Genomic DNA, 19,625 nt, shown 5'->3' on the forward strand with positions numbered 1-19,625 from the left:
TGATATTTGTTGGAACCTCTCTTCGGGTTACTGCCTTTGAGGAGTTTGGTGTTTTTTCCTTAAGTCTGCATGGGTTGTATCAGAGTGTTCTGGACTGGTTGTGCAGAACTGTCCACATACATGAGTGACTGTGTGTGTGTGTGTGTGTGAGTAAGGTACAGGATGTGTTCCTGCCTTGTGCCGAATGTTTCTTTGTAGGTTCCAGATCAATTGCACTAATGGTCAGGATAAAGTTATGGAAAATGAATGAATGAATGTTGTTATTGGACAAAATGTGGGAGATTAGGCTAAATTAATGTATTGTGTACTCTTCAGCAGATTGGTAATGAGTATAAGGTATAATAGTTTATTGGGTGTCTTAAAATTAAAAAATAAAATAAAATAAAAAATTAAATAATAAAATCACTTGGGTGCACAGACCAATACAGAATTATTGATAACAATTACATAATAAAGCTTTATTTCAGCAGGGGTATGGCTGTTAAAGAAGCCTGTTCTAGCCATTTGGTGTTTTTTTTTGTTTCTGAGATTAGAAATGGACCTGAAACAGGTTTGTAAATCCCTGTCTCACATAATTACACATACATATTCACTCAAGGTTAGGAACTGCACCACAAGTGGCATTACTTTCACTCACATTTAAACCTACAGCGGTGTAATAGCTATATTCCCTGTAGCACCACCGTGCTGCCCAGAAGCAGAAATAGTCTTGCTAAATACTTTACCCTGTAGCAAGAGGGAAGGTTTCAAGCTATTGCTATGGCTCCCTCTGTTGGAGACGAGTAGTCGTCCTGTGTACTGTACTGTTACCTCCCTCTCAGATGGAGACAGTGGTTTGTTCCGTTGCCAAGGAGCTGTTCTCAAGCTCCTCAAACTCAGCGCTAGGCCCCAGAGAGAGAAGGAGAGTCTTTACTATGGACAGACACACTCCAGTTAACGGACTCTTTATATTACCTCAGAAACGAGAGCTTTTTCTACTCTTTGCTGTCTAATATGCTTTTCGACGGCTGTGCTCTGGCTTATCCTGGTAGCGTACACGGCTGACCGCAGTAAACAGCAAAGAAGCTAACGGTAACTTTTGCTAGCGAGGGTGTTGGGCTTGAAGAGAAGTGGCGAGCTGTGATGAGCTGGTTAATGTTAGCCTATTAAGGTTAATTTAGCTAACAGGTATTAACAGTGCACGCTTGAAGCGGCATTTTCTCACAAACATGAACTTGTACTGTTCATAACTATGAAGGAATTTGTTTCGTTAATATCAGCAACTTTATCCGTCTTTCTAAAGCCCGAGTGTGAAGTGTGTTTCTTGTCACCGATTCGCGGCTGAAGCCTTAAAACCGAGTGTAGGTAAAGTTACTGCAGTGAGCAGCGGGTCAGAGAAGTGTGTAGAGACTAGCTGAATGACTCGGTGACTAGCTTGTTCTAGTAAACGCAGTGTATTTAATGCCAAATCATCCTCGTCGTTGCCCCGATGGCCTTTCCCACGAAGGAGTTGGCGTTTCTTCGTGTACGCACTAGAAGTGCTGATGATTAGGAGCGAGGGTGGCGGCAGTTATATTTTGGTAACCAAATGATGGAAACCACCTGTCAAACTTTACTGTCTTCACTACACTGAGGTCATTTGCAAGTGATGCGAAGTCTTCTGTTCTCCTTCATTCAGCCATGGAGCAAAGAGAGGTAAGAAGTAAAGAAACTATTATTGTGTCCGAATATATTTTGAACCTGTATGTGTTGTGTACACAGAGGTCCAAACCATGAGAAATGTATGTAAAATTTAAGAGGGGTTCTGATTTTGAAAAATGTATGCAGTTGCATGCCATGCAAATATTCGAAGTGTTAACTGTCAACTGGTGGGTTGTAAGTGTTAAGTCATTTTGCATATTTTAAAGGTTCTTTCATTCTGTAAAGCACGGGTGAGGTGACTATAACCAGGTGTTGCCATGTCTAATTCTGAAAAGCTACATTTTCTTTGGGTTTAGGTTTTTGTCCCACCCTGTTCTTATTTTTAACAAAGACATCGATGCAACAAACAGTGAGTGCTTTATCTCATTTAGGACCAAACACTTTAGTGTCTACCACTGATCTATTTTTCTCAACACCTGAACAAGATCACCTGTGTATTATTAATTCCTGGATATGGTACAGGCTGTTAACAATGAGATGCATGTTTGAAGTGGCTCTCATCTAAACAGTGACATTACCCTAGAGTGTAATTCACTTTTACAGAATTGATTTGACAGCTGTAATTTTAAGGTAGAATTCTACTTAGTGTTCCTTTTAATCTAATTTCTATTATTTAGCCATTGTTTAGTGAGGACCATAATACTCACCAATTCTGCTGTGAACTTTTTTGAGGTTAATTAGTATCCTCTAGCATGCAGAAATGATATAAACCTCTCTGACAGGCGTTATTTATGAAACTTTATTTTATAAATGTTCAATAAAGTTTAAGAAATGGTTCTTTAATGAAGATGACTGATTAACCTCTAATGCAAAGCACAGAGATAAAGAAACATCCCAAGTCTGGAGTATATGCTTGTTAATATTACAAAGAGTTTAACTTAAAGGGTACATAACATTTTGGAAACAAACCCACAGAAACTTTCAAATTGTTAATATGTTTTGAGTCATGTATGGCAACATATAACTCCAGCTGTTTACATGAAAACCAAATCTACTTCTCTTCCAGTTAAGCAAGTATTTTTGGATACTTCTTTCAATTAATGTTGTGTAAGGTGCATGTAGCATAATATAATTTTGAACAAATTACAATTATTGTACACTAAATATCAGAAGTTTTTGCTTTGTCAACACCTGAATACAGGCCAGAATTCTCACTTTTGTAAACACAAAACAAAAGACCCCCTAGTAGCCCATTTTCCTGTACTTTGTGAAGGAGAAAGTTGAGCTGCATAAGCTTTCTGTACGCTTGGAGCAAGATGGCCTGCCCCCTGAGGCCTCTGTGGAAGAGCAACAGTTACACCTGTGGCGCTTACTCCTACGCTGTGAGAACAGCCTGGCCTCGACCACAGAGGAGCTACAGGTGCTGCGCACACAGCAGGCCAGCGAGATGAGAGAGGTGAGTCTCCAGATGGCAAGCTGGAGGAGGTATTGTAAAGCATATTTAATGATCCACTCTTTCATCAACTTTTTTTATCCTTACCTCAGGGACTTCAGTCTTTCAGCAATGAGAGTTTTCATGGTTTATTGTCTTCGATAACAACTGTTTAGTTATTTAGAACTAACTGTTCTGCATGCTATAAGTAATGCTCATTTGATCTTTTGTTCATGCATTAGCATCACACAACTTGGTAACTGACATTTTCATTTGTTTAAGGTGGAAAATTATGTGGAGCACATTCGAAGCATGCTGGAAGAGCGTGAAAGTCTGACAGCAGAATACGAACACGACAATGAGCAGCTCCGTGCTGAGCTTGCACAGATGAAGCACCAGCAGGGTAAGCTTAGTATGATAATCTGCTCATGTTCTCGTTGCCCATAGTGTCTTTAATCCCCTCAATTTTAATTCTTTAATTCTGTCTTCGCATATCTCATAACTCAAAAATGAGTCTTGTGCATTCAGCAGTGCTATATTATTTATATTATTATAGCATAAGGGCTATATATTGTGCCAATATACCATTGCCTGTATGTGTTCCAGAGTGCCAGTGTAAGGAGTTGATGGAGATGCTGGAGCAAGAAGGTCTAGCTGAGATTAGTCACAGCAGTGCGAGTGAGCAGGTGGCCTATCTGTTGGTGGAGAGAGTTACTCTGCTGGAGAGGTTAGAGGCTGCAGAGAGGAAGCTCGATACCCAGACCCTCACAGGCAACCTCAGGGAGGTCCACCTACAGGTACTGCTCCACGACTAAACGGCACAAGGACGTTTAGGCAATGTTGACAGACTTGTAACAGACTAGATTGTAGTCTTTAAAGATGAAATGGGTTTCATTGTCAGTTATTTAAGGGCCCAATAAATGAATCATGTGGTAGGGTGTTTGGTAACAAACTTGGAAAATATTGTTGGAAATACTTGGAAAAAACTCAGAAAATATTAGATTCTTGTCTTTTTAATGCAATTCTTAATATGCTATTTATAAATACTGTAGATGTTAGTGTTCTGACCCATCCTCTCATGGGAATTAGGAGGAACTGGATCACATTCGGCACACTCTGGAGGAAGAGCTCAAGCAGCAAAGGGAAACCATGCACAGTGCAAAAGAGAGTTTGAACAAGGTGAAGGCAACATAATAAATTTATCTTCTGTGTTCAGCCAGTGCAAATACATGTTTTATAACCTTTTAAAATGTAGCCGATTAGATGTGTGCTCTACATAAGTTTATATCCCTGGTTTTCATTCAAGGGACAGGAATCACTTTCTCAGAGCCCCTGGAGGAAACTGTTTGGGGTGCGCAAGGATACACAAAGGGCACTTTCTCCTGTATGTTTCTGAAGATGACATATTCACTGTTCACTTGAGTTGTGCTAGTGGGCAAGAATGTATGATCAGTTTAAAGCAGAGGAGTAAGTTGTTTTCACTGTGCTTGAGACCTACTTAGAGAAGATTATCCCCAACCCTCAGCCACCCCTATGCATATCTCTCTGATCAGAAGGACAACACAAATCATCTGGCATGGCAACTATAATACTGCACTCTAACCATAAGAACTTGGTATTAAGAATCTACTAATCAAAGGAGGTTTTATCTTGTGCTGGGTGTATGGGCCAGTGGTGGCTGATATTAGCTGTATTCACACTATAGCATGTTTTCCATGCCTCACTCAGGCTTCTCAGAATGGCAGATGCATGATTAACACATGCATGGATGCCGGCCTGTTTCCTGCCAACCACTGCTTCTACTGAAAAGGCTTGAATGTTTTTTTTTTCTTTTAGTTTGTGAATATAAATGTTTGTCCTGTAGGCCCACAGTGAGGAGCTGGCACAGGAGCGCACAGAGAGGCAGAAGTTGGAGAGGGATCTGGAAGAAGCATCCAGAAGGCTTGCTATGGCTCATAAAGAGATTCGCAACTTGACTGATGAGTTAGATCTGACCTGCAAAGCCCAGGCTAGTTCTGGTGAGTGAACAGCAAGAGGGGGAAAAAAAGAAGTGAATGAATAAGCTTCCTACTTCAATGGATATTTTATTGTGTTTCTTCAGTATCAAAATATTGTGATCATCACAGGGCCTGACCTACTGACAACAGGAGAAGAAGTAGCTCAGCTGAAACAAGAAGTAGAGAAACTGAAACAGTGTGGTAAATTCAGTTTTAACTGTCTAAAACCACCCTCTCTGGTATCCTGTTTAATGTTTAACCTCATTTCCTCATGCCTACTGTATGATAACTGCTAGGGTCAGCCCTTATGTTTTGAGGTTTTATGCAAACTTGTTGATTTTTACAGATATGGTGGAACTACAGAAGGCCAAGGAACGCAATGAAAGACTTGACAAAGAGATTCGGGTGCTGAGGGATAGAGTGCGCTCTTTAGATTCTGAGAGAAAGAGTCTTTTGAAAATGGTGGGTTGTAAACTTTCTTTATTGACTATTTGAAAACGTTCATATTATTATATATTCACACTGTATTATTCTTAGACAGTTGTACATGCCTGACAGATGTTTTCATGTCTATATAAATTTCAGACATAAAGAGCATGAAGACAAGTAACAATCTATTTCTTTAATACTTATATTCTACAGATTGAAAATCCTAAAATACATTGTAATCACAGAGACAACATAGAGCATGATTCAACTCATTTGGCACAGGTGAAGTAGTTGTGAAAATAATTAAGCGTTAATAATTAAGTGTATTTGTGCTGATTAAAAAAATTTCTTAATATGATATTGCCTTTTAAAAACTTCGCACTAACCAGTTCATGTTTGTGTCAGATTGATAAAAAACACAATAATTCACCAGTGCCAGACACTACACTAAATGATGGACAAGAGGAACTCCATAAAAGGTATTTTGTCTTTTTATGTCTTTGAATTTTCACAATTTTCACCCCTTCAGCTAAGTTAACTCTTATTCAGCTGACTATAATACATCTGCTTTATCAGTTCATAGATCTGCAAGAAAAAGATTGCCTTAAAAACTTGGCCCTCTACACCACTCTGCTGTACTGTTTGCTACCAGTGCCCCCTTCCAAACATATCACTGTTCTCTTCAGTCATTGGCTAAATTACTTTTTTTGCACACTCGTTGTACTAGGTCACTTACTAGGTCACTTTTTTATGTCAATTAGTGCAAAAAGGTGTCTGTTGATTACAACATGGTGTTATCTCATTGTTTCCATTCATCACATTAACGGTGTTCATTCTTACTGAGCATAATTGTCTTACTGCAGTAATGTAATGGCAAATTTACATCAGCAGAATCTGTATGTTTCACTGGTGAAACATGTGTAGATGGAGTTATTAAACTTGTAATGACATTATACGTATATCAAGTTGCCATATTACATTTCCAGAAGTCTATGTTCAGCTGTTCCATCAAAAGCTTGTCATTCCTGCTTCATTCAAGATGCCCAAAATGTTTAGTATTTATTGTGTGTGAGGGAACAGGTGTCGGAGAGAGTCTGAAGATAAGGACTGTCGTCTGCGTGAGCTGCAGAGGAGGCTACAGAAGCAGCTGCAGGACCACGAAGAGCTGGTGGAGAGAAATGAGGAGCTGGAGGCCCTTTTGGGAGAGGCACAAAACAAAGCTAAAGAAGAGCGAGAACTTCACGAGTGTGAAGTTGAGGGCTTGCAAAGAAAGGTCAGATTTCAACATTCTCTGAGAAACTTCTTTTCTTTACTCTTCTGTGTGTTTTGGGATTAAAGATAATTATTTTAGTCTAATCAATTTTTTATTATATTTTTTGAATCTTAAGACAGTTTATTCCCTTCACAGATTAAAAATATGGAGGAAGAGCTGAATAAGAAGAGTGCTCAAAAACCTATGGAAAAGGGAGAACAAATGAAAGAAGCTGTGCCTGAAGTAAACAGTCTTTGAATCTCGACTTTAGTATAAATAATTTTTTAGTTAAATGCCTATGTATAATTTAATGTTTTTAAATATATTTTCTACCCTAGTTAAAAGAAAGTAGCATCCAGGAGAGGCTGACATTTCTTGAATGCCGTCTTGCTGAGGAGAAGGACTGGAGGAAACAGTTAGAAGTGGATTTAACTATAGCCCAGTCTTCACTCAAGAAAGAGAAACAGGTAATGTGCTTATAATGGATATGCAGTAGATGAATGCCGTTACCCTGTCCTGGAATTAATTTAAGGCACGCATCATTGAGAAAGTACCCTTTAATCAATTGAGAAGGACCCTGAAGGTGTAAATAAATTGACATTATGGACCCTCATCCACAGACAATGCTCAGAGACCATGAGGAGCTGAAGAGACTGCGTATTGAAGTGCAGACCTTACAGGCAACATGCCAGCAAGAAAAATCCCTTAACAAGAACCTCGCCCAGATCAAAGGAGAAAAGGCGGTTTTGGAGGAAAAGGTGACTGACACAACTGTCATTAGTGTGTCATTAACTGGTGACAGATTAGTTATATTGGCTGAGATGTATTGTATTTTTCTGACAGATAAATAATATATAATATATATAATAATATGCTTCTTGTAATCTGCAGGTGGCCCAGTTGGAGCGCGCTCAGATACGACTGCAGGATGAACTGGCACAGCAAACACAAAACAACAAAGTACAGGAGGATCTGAGAGAGAGCAGAGAGCAAGTGACACAGCTAAAGGCTATAGCTGAACAGTTGAGATCAGAGCTATCTGCACTGGAGAAAGAGCACAGCACTGTGAGGTAGGTAGCTCTTTAGAATATAATAAACTGTACACTTACAAGGTTCAAATTACATCATGTAGTATACAGATCGGGTCACTTTGTTGTCATGGAGGTAACTGGGCATTTGTATCTTGGATACTGTATTTAGTGTTTTGATTAAGTTTGACTTTGTGTCAAACCTAGATTTCTAGTCTTTTAAGAATCTTTGCAGGGATTACTACCAAGTATACTGTATATTGTACTGACAAGAGACTGTAATACACTGCATTATAAACTGTATATGGTGTGTTAGGGATGAGCTGGTAGAGAAGCGTCGGCAGGTTATGGAGCTACAGACTGAGTTAAGCATTAGAGCCACCGACAGACTGCAGACTGAAGGCCAGACAGAGCGTCTCAGGTTGGAACTGCAGCATGTAAAGGAGCAGCTCAATACTGTGAGCCAGGAGAAAGCATCTGACCCTAATCCTAAACCTCCTGCAAAAGAGAACGAAGGGCTCAGCCAGGTAAGACTCTGACTTCATCTGAGCTGGAGTATCAAGTATGTCTGTTTAATATCGTCGTTGTCCAATTAAAAATGTGTCTCTCTTTTTGATTATTTTTTTTTGTTTACTACATAATTTGAACAAAGTAGCTGTCCTTACAGTATGTGGAAATTTCATGATTAATAGACCAATATAAAATACTCCAAAATAACCTGAAATTAAATTATTTTTCACTGACAACCATTGAAAGTTAAGATTTTTTTCCTTTTCCTGTTAAGTTACCATTTGAGGTTTTTTGATGACGATATGTTATTAATATATTAACTCAGTGTAAACAACTGAGTTAGGGGTGCACAGTCATTATTGGATTTATATAAATACTGGCAGATAATTGCTTTAAAAAAGGTTAGCATCATTTTTGACAGGTTTGATGACTTATTTATCATATTCCAGAAGACCCGAATGTTACAGTGCTACAATTTGTTTAACATCTGCATTGGTACATTTTGTATTGATTTTACATTTTATTATTTATAATCTTTCAAAAATGGTTGTCTTTCTTCTTGATGCTGATTCAGATACATATTGTATCTACATTTTATACAAAATATTGCAGTATTGGGACTTTCATAATCAAACCCAAATTACCATATTAGAATGGCCGTAATTACAGTAAAAGAAGGGACTATATTTTACCCTTTATTTATATAATTTTTGTATGTACTGTGATATAGGTTTTGAATATTTATTTTCCAAAATTGATTTGTGGGAAAATGTCTTAATACACTGAATCTATATATTAAGAATACAACACAATATTATATATGATAATATACCTGAATATTTTGTGTGTGTTGATGAATGGTGTATTGGTGTATCCCCTAGGTTGCCTGTGTGAGGTCAGAGATGGGAAAGTTGCATGCTACCCTGGATGAGGAGAGACTGCTTGCTAGTCAGACTCAGTTGGCATTACAGGCTCAAATCAGCGAGGCCCAAGCTCGAACCAAGGTAAGCAGCATCATTCATCCACAAACATAGTCCCCTACAGAACATATAGAATACAAATGTCTCTTGTGTTTTCAAAAATACAAACACACTATGGCCAAAGTAAGGGTGTTAAAACGTAAGAGCAGAGGTCTGGCACCGATGTTGGATAAGTAATTCTGGATCACATCACGTGAGAGAATGCAGTACCAATGGTGACCGTAATCTAATTTCAGCTGTCTCAGGGAGTCCTGTTAAATTTTATGGTGTTTATGTAGATTATAGAAACTGTTGGTTTACATTTGAACATCTGTGTTCCCAATGTTCAGCATTTTTAAAACAGCTAAATTCGCAAATGTTTGGACGTGTGGTGTTAATACTAGTACCTATACTTTTCTGAAAAGTCTGTTTTGCACTTGTAGTTTTGTATGTGTTTATATTTTGCAGTCAGTATAACCCATGTGTATTCCATCAGGCTCAAGACTCTGTCCTGCAGCAAAAGGCAGAGGAAAATAAGCAGCTAAAACAAGACCTCCAGAGGACCCAGCACCTTTTCACTTCAGCTGAACGAGAGCTGCGCTACGAGAGGGAGAAAAACCTAGACCTTAAGAGACACAATGCACTTTTGGACCAAGAAAAGATGAAGGTAATTCAAAAATGAATTAACTGTATATCAGAGGAGTTCATATCTGTTCTTCAGACACAGGCTCTAGTACTGAGGTTTGTAATTGCTGGTTGGTATGACATTAGGTATCCAATAAGTTACAATATTATTAATATTTTAATATAAATTTTCATCCAAAAGTAATTTTTGTCAACCAACAAAATATTTGTTTAAAACTTTTTTTCCTCTTTGCCACTTAAATATATTGGCTTTTATAAATTCATAGCTATTTGTGATTTAAATAAGTTATACTATATTGCGAAACTATTTATTCATCTGCCTTTGCACGCATATGAAAATGAGTGCCATCCCAGTCTTAATCTATAGGGCTCAATATGATGTTGGCCCACCCTTTGCAGCTATAACAGCTTCAACTCTATTGGGAACAAGCTTTGCACAAGGTTTAGGTGTGTGTTTATGGGAATTTTTAACCATTCTTCCAGAAGCGTATTTGTGAGGTCAGACATTAATATTGGATGAGAAGCCTTAGTTGAAGTCAGGACACTGCAGACCAGTCAAGTTCTTCCACACCAAACTCATCCATGTGTTTATGGACATTGCTTTGTGCACTGGTGTGCAGTCATTTTTGAACAGGAAGGTGCCACCCCAAAATTATTCCCATAAATTTTGGACATTAAATTGGTACTTGGTAATGTTAGGCTTGGATGCAGTGGCTCGCCCATGGAAACCCATTTCATGAGGTCTGTAGTAATTGACTCCGCAGAAAGTTGGCAACCTCTTTGCACTATTGACATTAGCATCTGCTATCCTGGCTCTGTCATTTCACATGGCCTAACACTTTGTGGCTGAGTTGCTATCATTTCCAGTTGCTTCTACTTTGTTATAATACCACTGCCAGTAGAGTGTGGAATATTTAGCAATGAGGAAATTTCACAACTGGACTTGCACAGGTGGCAACCTATCACGGTCCCATGTTGGAATTCACTGAGCTCCTGAGAGTGACCCATTTTTCAGAAATGCAGTCTGCATGCCTAGGTACTTGGTTTTTTACACCTGTGGCCATAGAAGTGAATGGAACACCTGCATTCAAACATTTGGGTGGATGAGTGAACACTTTTGGCAATATAGTGTATCTTCAGTTAATGATGCCTGAAGGCTTTTCTGATGTACAGCATGTGAACAATTCTGTGTGCTTTAGCTGTGTGCAGAGCTCAAGCAGACACAGACTAAGCTGGCCCAGCTGGAGGCCAGTGCAACCGGGCAGGCAGCAGAACTGGAGCAGCTGCAGCAAAAAAAAAGAGACATGGAGCTGGAATTGGCAAGGAGCACCCAGAACAGACAGAGCAGCAGCAGCCTGAGAGAAGAACTCAATGCTGAGAGAGCCCGTGTCATCAACGCTGACAAGAAGGTTGGTGATGAAGTCTTAAGCTCAGGTTTATGCAAACTTATCAAACATAAGCTGTTTTACACTGGATTTAAATGCCTTTCAGGAACAGGAAGGGATGATGTTGTAAACATCTGCTCTGGATAATGATACTGGCTGTGGTATGTTCAAGAATAGAGAATATTTTGAACTATAATTCCATTTAATTTAACATTTATTTGAAATTTTAATAAAATAAACAAAATTGCAATCAGGTGATGGTTGCTTTACATGTTTGCAGATTTTCTGAAAAACAGCTTGTCAGAATCTTGCCCATTTACCCTGAGCTTCAAATTTAGCTGTAAATGATCAATGATTTTATCAGCATTTACAGTACCAAATATTTGGTACCCTTATAGCACATTAAACAGTGCTACATTCTTTCTGAAAATTGCTGAAAAAAAAATGAAAATTTCTGTATGCCTTTGATATATCAGAAACTAAAGCAAAGCAAGTTGCTGATGCCTTGAAGATATTTTAAAATTGCCTAGACAGATTTGTTGGTACCCCTGGATTAATTTGTTTTTTATATAAATGGATTATAGGAATATATTAAATTAAGGATTTCCTTTAATTAGTATTATACGTTTTTAATCATATAATCAGCCATTCATCTAAATGGAGAAAATTAGTCACTGCTGTTTGATATTATATATATATATATATATATATATATATATATATATATATATATATGCAATAAAACATTAGGTTAAATGTAACACTATTTTTGTTCCATGTCATTTTCATTTGTTTAATTACATTTGTTGAATTACTATGATATTATAAATATATGTTATATAATAACAGGTTATTATAAGTTATTTCAGAGTAAATTGTGGGTTTTTCAAGGAAGGGTACCAGCAAATTTGTCCATGTCTGTTTGTAGCTTTGTTATTTTTAACCTGTTGCTGCAAAATGCTTGTCTGTAGTGTTGCATTACATGTTTGATTAGATATAATATTTTCCTTAACAAAATATTAATGATTGTAGTGGTTGGCAATGTAACTAAAAGATATTAGAAAACATTTTCATTAAGCTTTTTAAAACTGCAGTAGAAGTATCATGAAATAAATCTGAATACAATGATTTTTATTTAGCATTTCACCTATTGTACTTCATTTAAATCAAGTAAAGAAGATAATTGTTTCTTGTTATGAAACATTCAATGTTTTTGAATTGCTGACAATACCCATGATCTATCACATGATGTATCATGATAACATTTATTTTGATAAAACTATATTGCATATTGCTTAAGTTTCCTGATGCGTATCTTGAATATTGTCGCTTTCCAATTAAAAACATGTATCTCCATTATTATTATTTTTTTTTTGGATTTTTAGTTTACTCCGATTTGACCACAGCAGCTGTCTTTCACATTGTGTGAAATTTACATGTTGAATGGACAGATAGAAATGCTTTAGAATTACTTTTTACTTTGACTTCCATAGAAAGTTAAGAAGGATATTTCCTCAATGTATTTTGGGAGATACATGTTTTTCATTAGACAGCGACGATGTATAACTGATATGTGGTATGCTTATATGTGGAGGTTTTGGAGCTTCAGCAGCAATTGAAGAATACTCTACATCAGTTACGTCTGGAGGAAGCCAGAGCAGGTGAGACCTGCAAGCTAGAGAGAGACACCAGAGACATGTCTGATAACCTGTCTGCTCTCCGAGCTAAGCTGCAGGAGGAACAGCTTCAAAGGTGAGCTTTTGGGACACCATAACACAACAGTTGCATGTCCCCTCACTCACATTACAGACATGTGCAGTTTAAAAGGGGTGGCCAGTGCCCCCACACACATTCAATTTGATTGGCCAGGCCAGATGCAACCCCTAAAATTTCTGGAACGTTTTGGCCTTTACCTTGCTCTAGTACGTTAGTGTTAGACCATTTTTGTCATTGGCTGAACATCAAAGAACACTCGATGCTCATCCAAGCACGAGCCAAGACAAGAAATAATTAGCCTACCTTTTGATAAAAGGCATCATCATGCTTATAGATCCATAAATCCATCCACAAATACCTGAAGAGGTTTAGTTAGAGTCAAAGCATTAATTATTATAATAAAGCAGAGAAATCAGCAGATGGTAATACACATTGTTGCTTGAAAAAAGCCTGTACATTTTTATGCTGTGCCCTGACCTACTGTTATTTTCTGTGATTAATATTTTTAAAGATTTATATTTGTCTGTGTTAATATATAGTATGGAATATTAATATAATTGTTTCATTTTTAAATCATTTAAAAGAATAGGAAAGAATGTGGTTTGCTTGGAGCATTTAATTTAAGTTCTGTAAATGAGCTCAGAAAAATGTCCAATATATTTTGTCAATGTTAATGTTAACTTACTTATCTGTGAAGACTATGCCAAATGAAAGACTAGTTATAAATGTATATGGATAAATATTAATTGATGTTTCAGCCTTTTATTATTAGAATATTAATGCACAGAAAAATCTGTTGTGCATGCATATTGCCACCTCAAGACATCACTTTGCCCCCCCAGGCCACCCATGATATCACTTCCTATAAACATCTTTTATTACAGACAGACCAATCACTCAAAATGTCACAGCATTATTGGAGTTTTTATTGGAAACTTCTAATGCAAAAAAGACAAATATTTACTGAAATTAAACAAAATTTCAGTTCAGAACCCTCATTACACACATTGGAGGTTTCTCAGTTTGTAGAAGACTCAACTGCTCTGTCTTGTCCTGTGTGGGTAGGAAGTTACTGGAGCAGAAAGAGGAGGAGCTGCAACAGCAGGTGCGTTCCCTGCGTTTGAAGGAGGCCACTCTCAGCCGCACTAACTCCGAGCTGTGCCATCGTTCCCAGCAACAGGACACACGTCTGGAAGTTCTGGAGAATGAGTTAAGCTCCACCAGAGAGCAGGTAGGTAGGCCAACAACTGTGCAGTTTTATTGGGAATAGGGGCTTGAAAGAATACTATGGTTAATAGAGCGGCTTCTTTGTCTCCTGACACCGGTTAAAAGTTAGCAGTTGCAAACCCTTGGCCACTGCTCAGCAACTCTCAAAAACCTGATTATAACACTTTCATAAGCAAAGCGTATCACTAACACGGCCGTGTTAGTGATACGCAACGTGTTAGTGATAGCAACGTCCTCACTATTCCATCTTGTGTCTTAGTAAAGTCAGACCAACATTAATTCTTGAACATCCACTCTCATTTTCTCTTTTTATCCTCTTTGCTCTCTCTGCCATAATGTCCGTACTGGGAAAACCACGCTAGATTCTTCTTGTAGTGAGGTAAACACCCATGGGTTAAAGCGTTACCCATTTCATGGGCAAGTGTTTTTGAGGAGGACCCCCTGGAGCAGTCAGAGAGGCACTATTCTTCCTATTACAGAAAGAATGACCCCAGCTTTTGTGTTTTGAGAGATTTTAATACTTTGTTTTTGCTTTGTTTTCTTCATTTTATTCAAGTTGGGCAGAACTAAATTTTGTTTATGTGAAGTAAGGTCTGCCGAAGGACCAGTCAGTGTTAGTTACACATTAGTCTCACGTTGGACATATAACATGTCCAGGAACTGCCTACTAATGCAGGAAAAGAATCCAATCACAAGTCTGCTGTTTTGGCATGAAGGAGGATTCACATTGGACCAGTATCAGAGCCAGTACAAAATGATAAATGGTAGTGTGCAAACTCAGGCTGTGGCTGAGACTAGTTACACATTCATGTCACTTCTTGAGAAAAATATCATGGTTTTCTTTTGGCAGAGAACTGCACTTCTTTCTGCCCAGCATTTGAGGTACATAGGCAGTGGAGAACATTAGTCCTTTGTACAGTGGCATGGTGGTACAGACAGTTTGGTAAGCGACTGCCTCTCAGCTGCTGGGACATCCAAACCTGGTATAGCCTCAAGGTCTTTTACTCTGCAGTTCTTGTTAGTGATATTGTGCTGCTTATGACACTGTACATTTCATGTTGCTGTGGCGAGGCCATTGTCAATCATTCTGCAATTTGCACCCTCACAGTTCAGAGCAGGCAGCAGATCGTCATTTTTGGAGCTTTCAAACACTACTTTACCATATAAAACATATTGAATGTATCATCCTTGATATTTATTCAGTGGCATATTTTTAAGATTAAAATATATTTATATATATACATATATATATATATATATATATATATATATATATATATATATATATATATATATATATATATTACAAATGAGATGATAGTAGCTTTAAGTCATTCATTATTGCCTGCATCTGACATCTCCTTCAGCAGAGTCTCAGTCAGAAGAGGTGCCATGAGCTGGAGGAACATCTCGTGTTTGCCCAGCAGGATTCAGAGAGATTGCAGGAGGAGCTGCAACATGTCCTCCACCAGCTTGACACTAACATGAGGTAGAGACCCCAAAACAATCACCATGCATTAAACAGAATTTCTGGTTTCTGGACATAGATTTAATAAGATGTAACAATGTAGAAAAACACAAATCACAAAAGGAATTTAGCAATATCTTAAAATACTAAAATTATGATAAAATATGATTATTTTTTAAGGAAATACAATGAGAAACATTCTCTGCACAAAATCAAGCTTCGTAGAGCAAAGCAGCTGTTCGTGAAGGTGACCACTCAGCGAGACCTCAGAATCCAGAAGCTAGAGAATGATCTGGCCCTTGCAACAAGTCTGTCAGAGAAAGTAAGATGTGTGTTATTCTGAACATTATATTTTCACACACAAAATCCAAGACCCATTTCTTACTGCTTTTGTAATGGTCTGGAAAGGAGAAAGACTGGATTAGGACTGTGACTGAGGAGAATGATCAGCTCCTGTTAGAGAGGCGAGAGTTGCTGAAGAGGATGACTGAGGCTGAGGAGATGGGTGCCAATGGACTGAGAACTGCTACTACCATACAGCAACGGTAGGGATGTGTCCTTATCCTTCACTGCATAGCAAGAACCATAGCCAAAAGTTCCATGTTAATGGTGCCCTCTGTTTCATAGGGTTAAGTTCCTGGAGATGGAGAATAAGCAGCTTCAGGACAAAACCCTGAAACTAGCCAATCAAATTGCAATTTTAGAACGGGCACTAAGAAATCTTCAATCAGTATGTACTGTTGAGGTAATGGTTAATTAGTTTTGAATGATCTTTGGTCTTTTCTGAACAGTTGCATATCAAATAGTTGCCTGTGTTAGTATTGTTTCTTACTTTTTTAAAATCAGTGTTTCTTTAACAGGAGGTAAAGAAATTTTTTCCTTCTGGAACACACACTGAGGGCCTGTTGCGAACATCAACTCCAAGGTATATTCTTGCCCTGACAACTGATAAAAATTTAAGCTGTTATAAATGTTTCAATGTAAAGTATAAATTGCACTATTCTGTGTTCTAAAATCTTTATATAGTCCGAAGCCAGGACTTTGTGACTCGTGGGGACTATTGGATGCCATCCGCAGAGTTAAAGTTGGGGAGCATGTAAAGAGTCTGGAGTCATCTCTCTCCTTGCCCACCTCCCAACCTTCAGAGATTGGCTACCTAAATGTAAGCTCCCCCATGGCTCCCAGCACCACACAGGAACAAGAAGAAAACAACAGTGAAACCAGTGAAGAAGTCTGAGGGAACAGTGCCATCTATTAGAGATTGCAATCTCTAAGTGCAAAAAGTGATAACATCACTGGGTCCTTAGTTGCCAATCCTCATTACAGTAGAATGAACTCAAGATTTGGTGCAACCAGTCCTTCATTTCTTCCATTAGGTGTCTTATAATGACCTATGGCTATGATGCAATTTCACTGTGGAACAAAGGTGAGTAAATCAATGCAGTATCAAACTGTCTTGTTACAGTTGCCCTGTGGTCATTTGATGTACTAGAAGAAAATTACTTTTTTCCAAAAATGCTTCCTTTCTGCAGAAGTAGGAGTGATAATTCCTTGCAGTTTTGTTTTCTGAAAATTAAGGCTAATTTGTAGCCAGATTAGATTTATCATGCCTTCCAAGATAGGTGGTCCCTTGCATTGTAAACACTGACACTGTGATGGGAACTATTTTTTAAAGTTTTCTGCATATATTTATGTATGAACCATATTTGTCCATATTTTTACTCAGGGTTATTACCACTAAATTAAGTTTATTGATTTTTAGCGACTCAATCGTTTGAGCGGAGGTCTCTCATCTTGTCCTTGAGGAACCTCAGCCAGATCACCTTTTGCTTTGTCCAGGTTACCCACAAACCTGTTGTCAAAAGTGCATAGCCTTTGATATTCTGACTTTGATGTGGTAGATGCTGGAAAAGAATAGTACTGGGATTTGACAGGACTAAAGTTAGAACATAAGATGTAGACCATGGAAACTAAATAACTACAGGTGACTAATTTCATAGTATGTCTTTGCTGCCCTGCCTCCAGCTGCAGACTAGAGTAGAGAATAATGCAAGGTGGACAAATGCCTAAAGCAGAGGCACAGCAATTCACTAGATGGATGTCAAGACCAAAGCAGAATATACAGCCTTATAAAAGGTAGGGAAACTGAGGTACATTTTTTGCCATGTTTGGGGTTTTATTTTTAACAGTGTTTTTTTCATTTTTTTAAACTGTGTTAAATTTGACAATCCGCAATGAGTGAAAGGAGAAATTGTACAAAACAGGGATGTGCTGGAGCACTTTTTTTGGTTAATATTTAATTGTGAAGATGTTTATAACAGAAAACATTATAGCCTTTATTACATAGTACTGTACAAAAGTACTGATATAAACCATATTTTACTTAATTTCTAGTTTAAATTAACAATAAGTCAGCAAAGACATAACCAAAGATAGATTGGTGGGAAAACAGGAGTTTCCTAAACTGAATTACAAAAATCTTAGCACATACAAATAAATAAATGAGGTGTGGTCTTTGACTTTTGTACAGTACCGTATATGTTTAGACCCAAGCTCATTTGTGCCCAGGTTAGATGTGGTAAAATGTTAGAATAGCTGAAATGTTTTGCTAGATTTAAATCACTTACGTGTCAACATTGAAGTCTTCTGCACGGATGATCATTTTGTTAGATACATCAGCTAGGAATAACATTTAAATTGTTGTTTAGTATCTAACATCTTTTTAGCAGGTTAAAACATACATTTAAATACCATTATTTCAAATTTCACAGTATTTACTTGTCCTTTGAAGCGCTCAATCTCAGACCAGTATAGGGTCAGTGGATGTTTTAGTAAGGAATTCCCCAGTCTTGGTTCCACCTTATGATATTGACTAAAAAACTCATTTTATTATTTCTGCAGAAATCTGTTTACTTGTAACATTTTAAACACTTCAGAAGAGATTGGGAGAGGTACATCTGTAAAACATAAGATTTCTTTTAATTTAAACATTTTTCATGTTGTATTGCACTGATAATGACAGAAATATCATGCAATTTATTTTACAAAATCATCTGCAGTCTTACTAATATGAAGAGCCTTAGTGTTGACAGATATGAATTACAACTGCATTTTAAGTAAGAATGATTTGGGGAATTGTATTGTCATTTTGTCCTAATGAACTAATAAATTGTGCATTATTTTCCTTTAGTTATTTGGTCCAAAACATCAACAAACGCCACAAATGTACATAGACATAAACTGCACTAAACAACTTTTGCATAAAATTGGCTTAGAGATCAAAATCTTTCTGTAAGATTTAGAATTGAAAGGGTGTTTGATTATAAGGGAGTGCTCATACATTTTTATAGTAAACTTGCATGTTTTGACAATGACTATGGTGATGCCAGTAATATTCTCCTGCTGAACAGCTTTATTATAGTGTGTGATATAATTTTCACACATTCACAAATTCATGTAATTACCATGTAAAACATAACTTCATGAACAATTAAACAACAGTTTACATGTAATGATCAAAGTATGTATTTTTGTATTAAACAAGTATATTTTCATTTTTGTATAATTGTTTGTTTTTTCAGTGGCCCATACATTTGATTATTGGATATTAATATTGCCATGTTAAAAATATAGCATATACAGAAAACTCTGAACCCAATTAATCAGCACTGATAAAAGATTTGTAAAATATGAAAACACAAAAGTCTCATTATAGCTCATGCGTGAAATGTGGAAGTATAATACTTCAAATATTCTCTGGAATACAGAGAATTTTGTTATAGAGGCCACAAATGCATTGACCAAGTTAAACAGGTTAATCTTGCATGTCCATAAATTTGATCACAGGAGTCCCAAAGTCAGTTTCTGGCACAACGCATTTCCCCTACTTTTGTTTAACAGCTGAATGAAAAAGCTTGGTACATGAGGGGGGGGGGGGAAATAGCATAGAGTGGGACA

At 37.4% G+C, this 19,625-nt stretch overlaps 1 protein-coding gene across 3 annotated transcripts; it reads left to right on the forward strand.

Annotated features, from left to right (window-relative positions):
• Positions 1–853: 853 nt before the first annotated feature.
• ccdc30 (coiled-coil domain containing 30) lies at positions 854–19,600 on the forward strand. 3 transcript variants are annotated; one of them, XM_066672998.1, is made up of 28 exons: positions 854–1,674; positions 2,894–3,076; positions 3,335–3,455; positions 3,659–3,849; positions 4,142–4,231; positions 4,359–4,403; positions 4,917–5,070; positions 5,179–5,250; positions 5,396–5,511; positions 5,692–5,760; positions 5,884–5,957; positions 6,559–6,751; positions 6,887–6,973; positions 7,069–7,197; positions 7,351–7,488; positions 7,622–7,800; positions 8,075–8,285; positions 9,150–9,272; positions 9,724–9,894; positions 11,072–11,281; positions 12,852–13,009; positions 14,039–14,204; positions 15,568–15,689; positions 15,849–15,990; positions 16,077–16,213; positions 16,296–16,413; positions 16,529–16,593; positions 16,695–19,600. In XM_066672998.1, exons 1-28 carry the CDS (start codon positions 1,660–1,662, stop codon positions 16,903–16,905), a joined length of 3,690 nt encoding a protein of 1,229 aa, XP_066529095.1. In that variant the 5' UTR covers positions 854–1,659; the 3' UTR covers positions 16,906–19,600. The 3 variants fall into 3 exon arrangements, with proteins under 3 accessions (XP_066529095.1, XP_066529096.1, XP_066529097.1); XM_066672999.1 differs by lacking the exon at positions 4,359–4,403; XM_066673000.1 differs by lacking the exons at positions 4,142–4,231; positions 4,359–4,403.
• Positions 19,601–19,625: the final 25 nt, after the last annotated feature.

The sequence above is a fragment of the Hoplias malabaricus genome, chromosome 5 (genome assembly GCF_029633855.1).
Source record: "Hoplias malabaricus isolate fHopMal1 chromosome 5, fHopMal1.hap1, whole genome shotgun sequence".
NCBI lineage: Eukaryota > Metazoa > Chordata > Actinopteri > Characiformes > Erythrinidae > Hoplias > Hoplias malabaricus.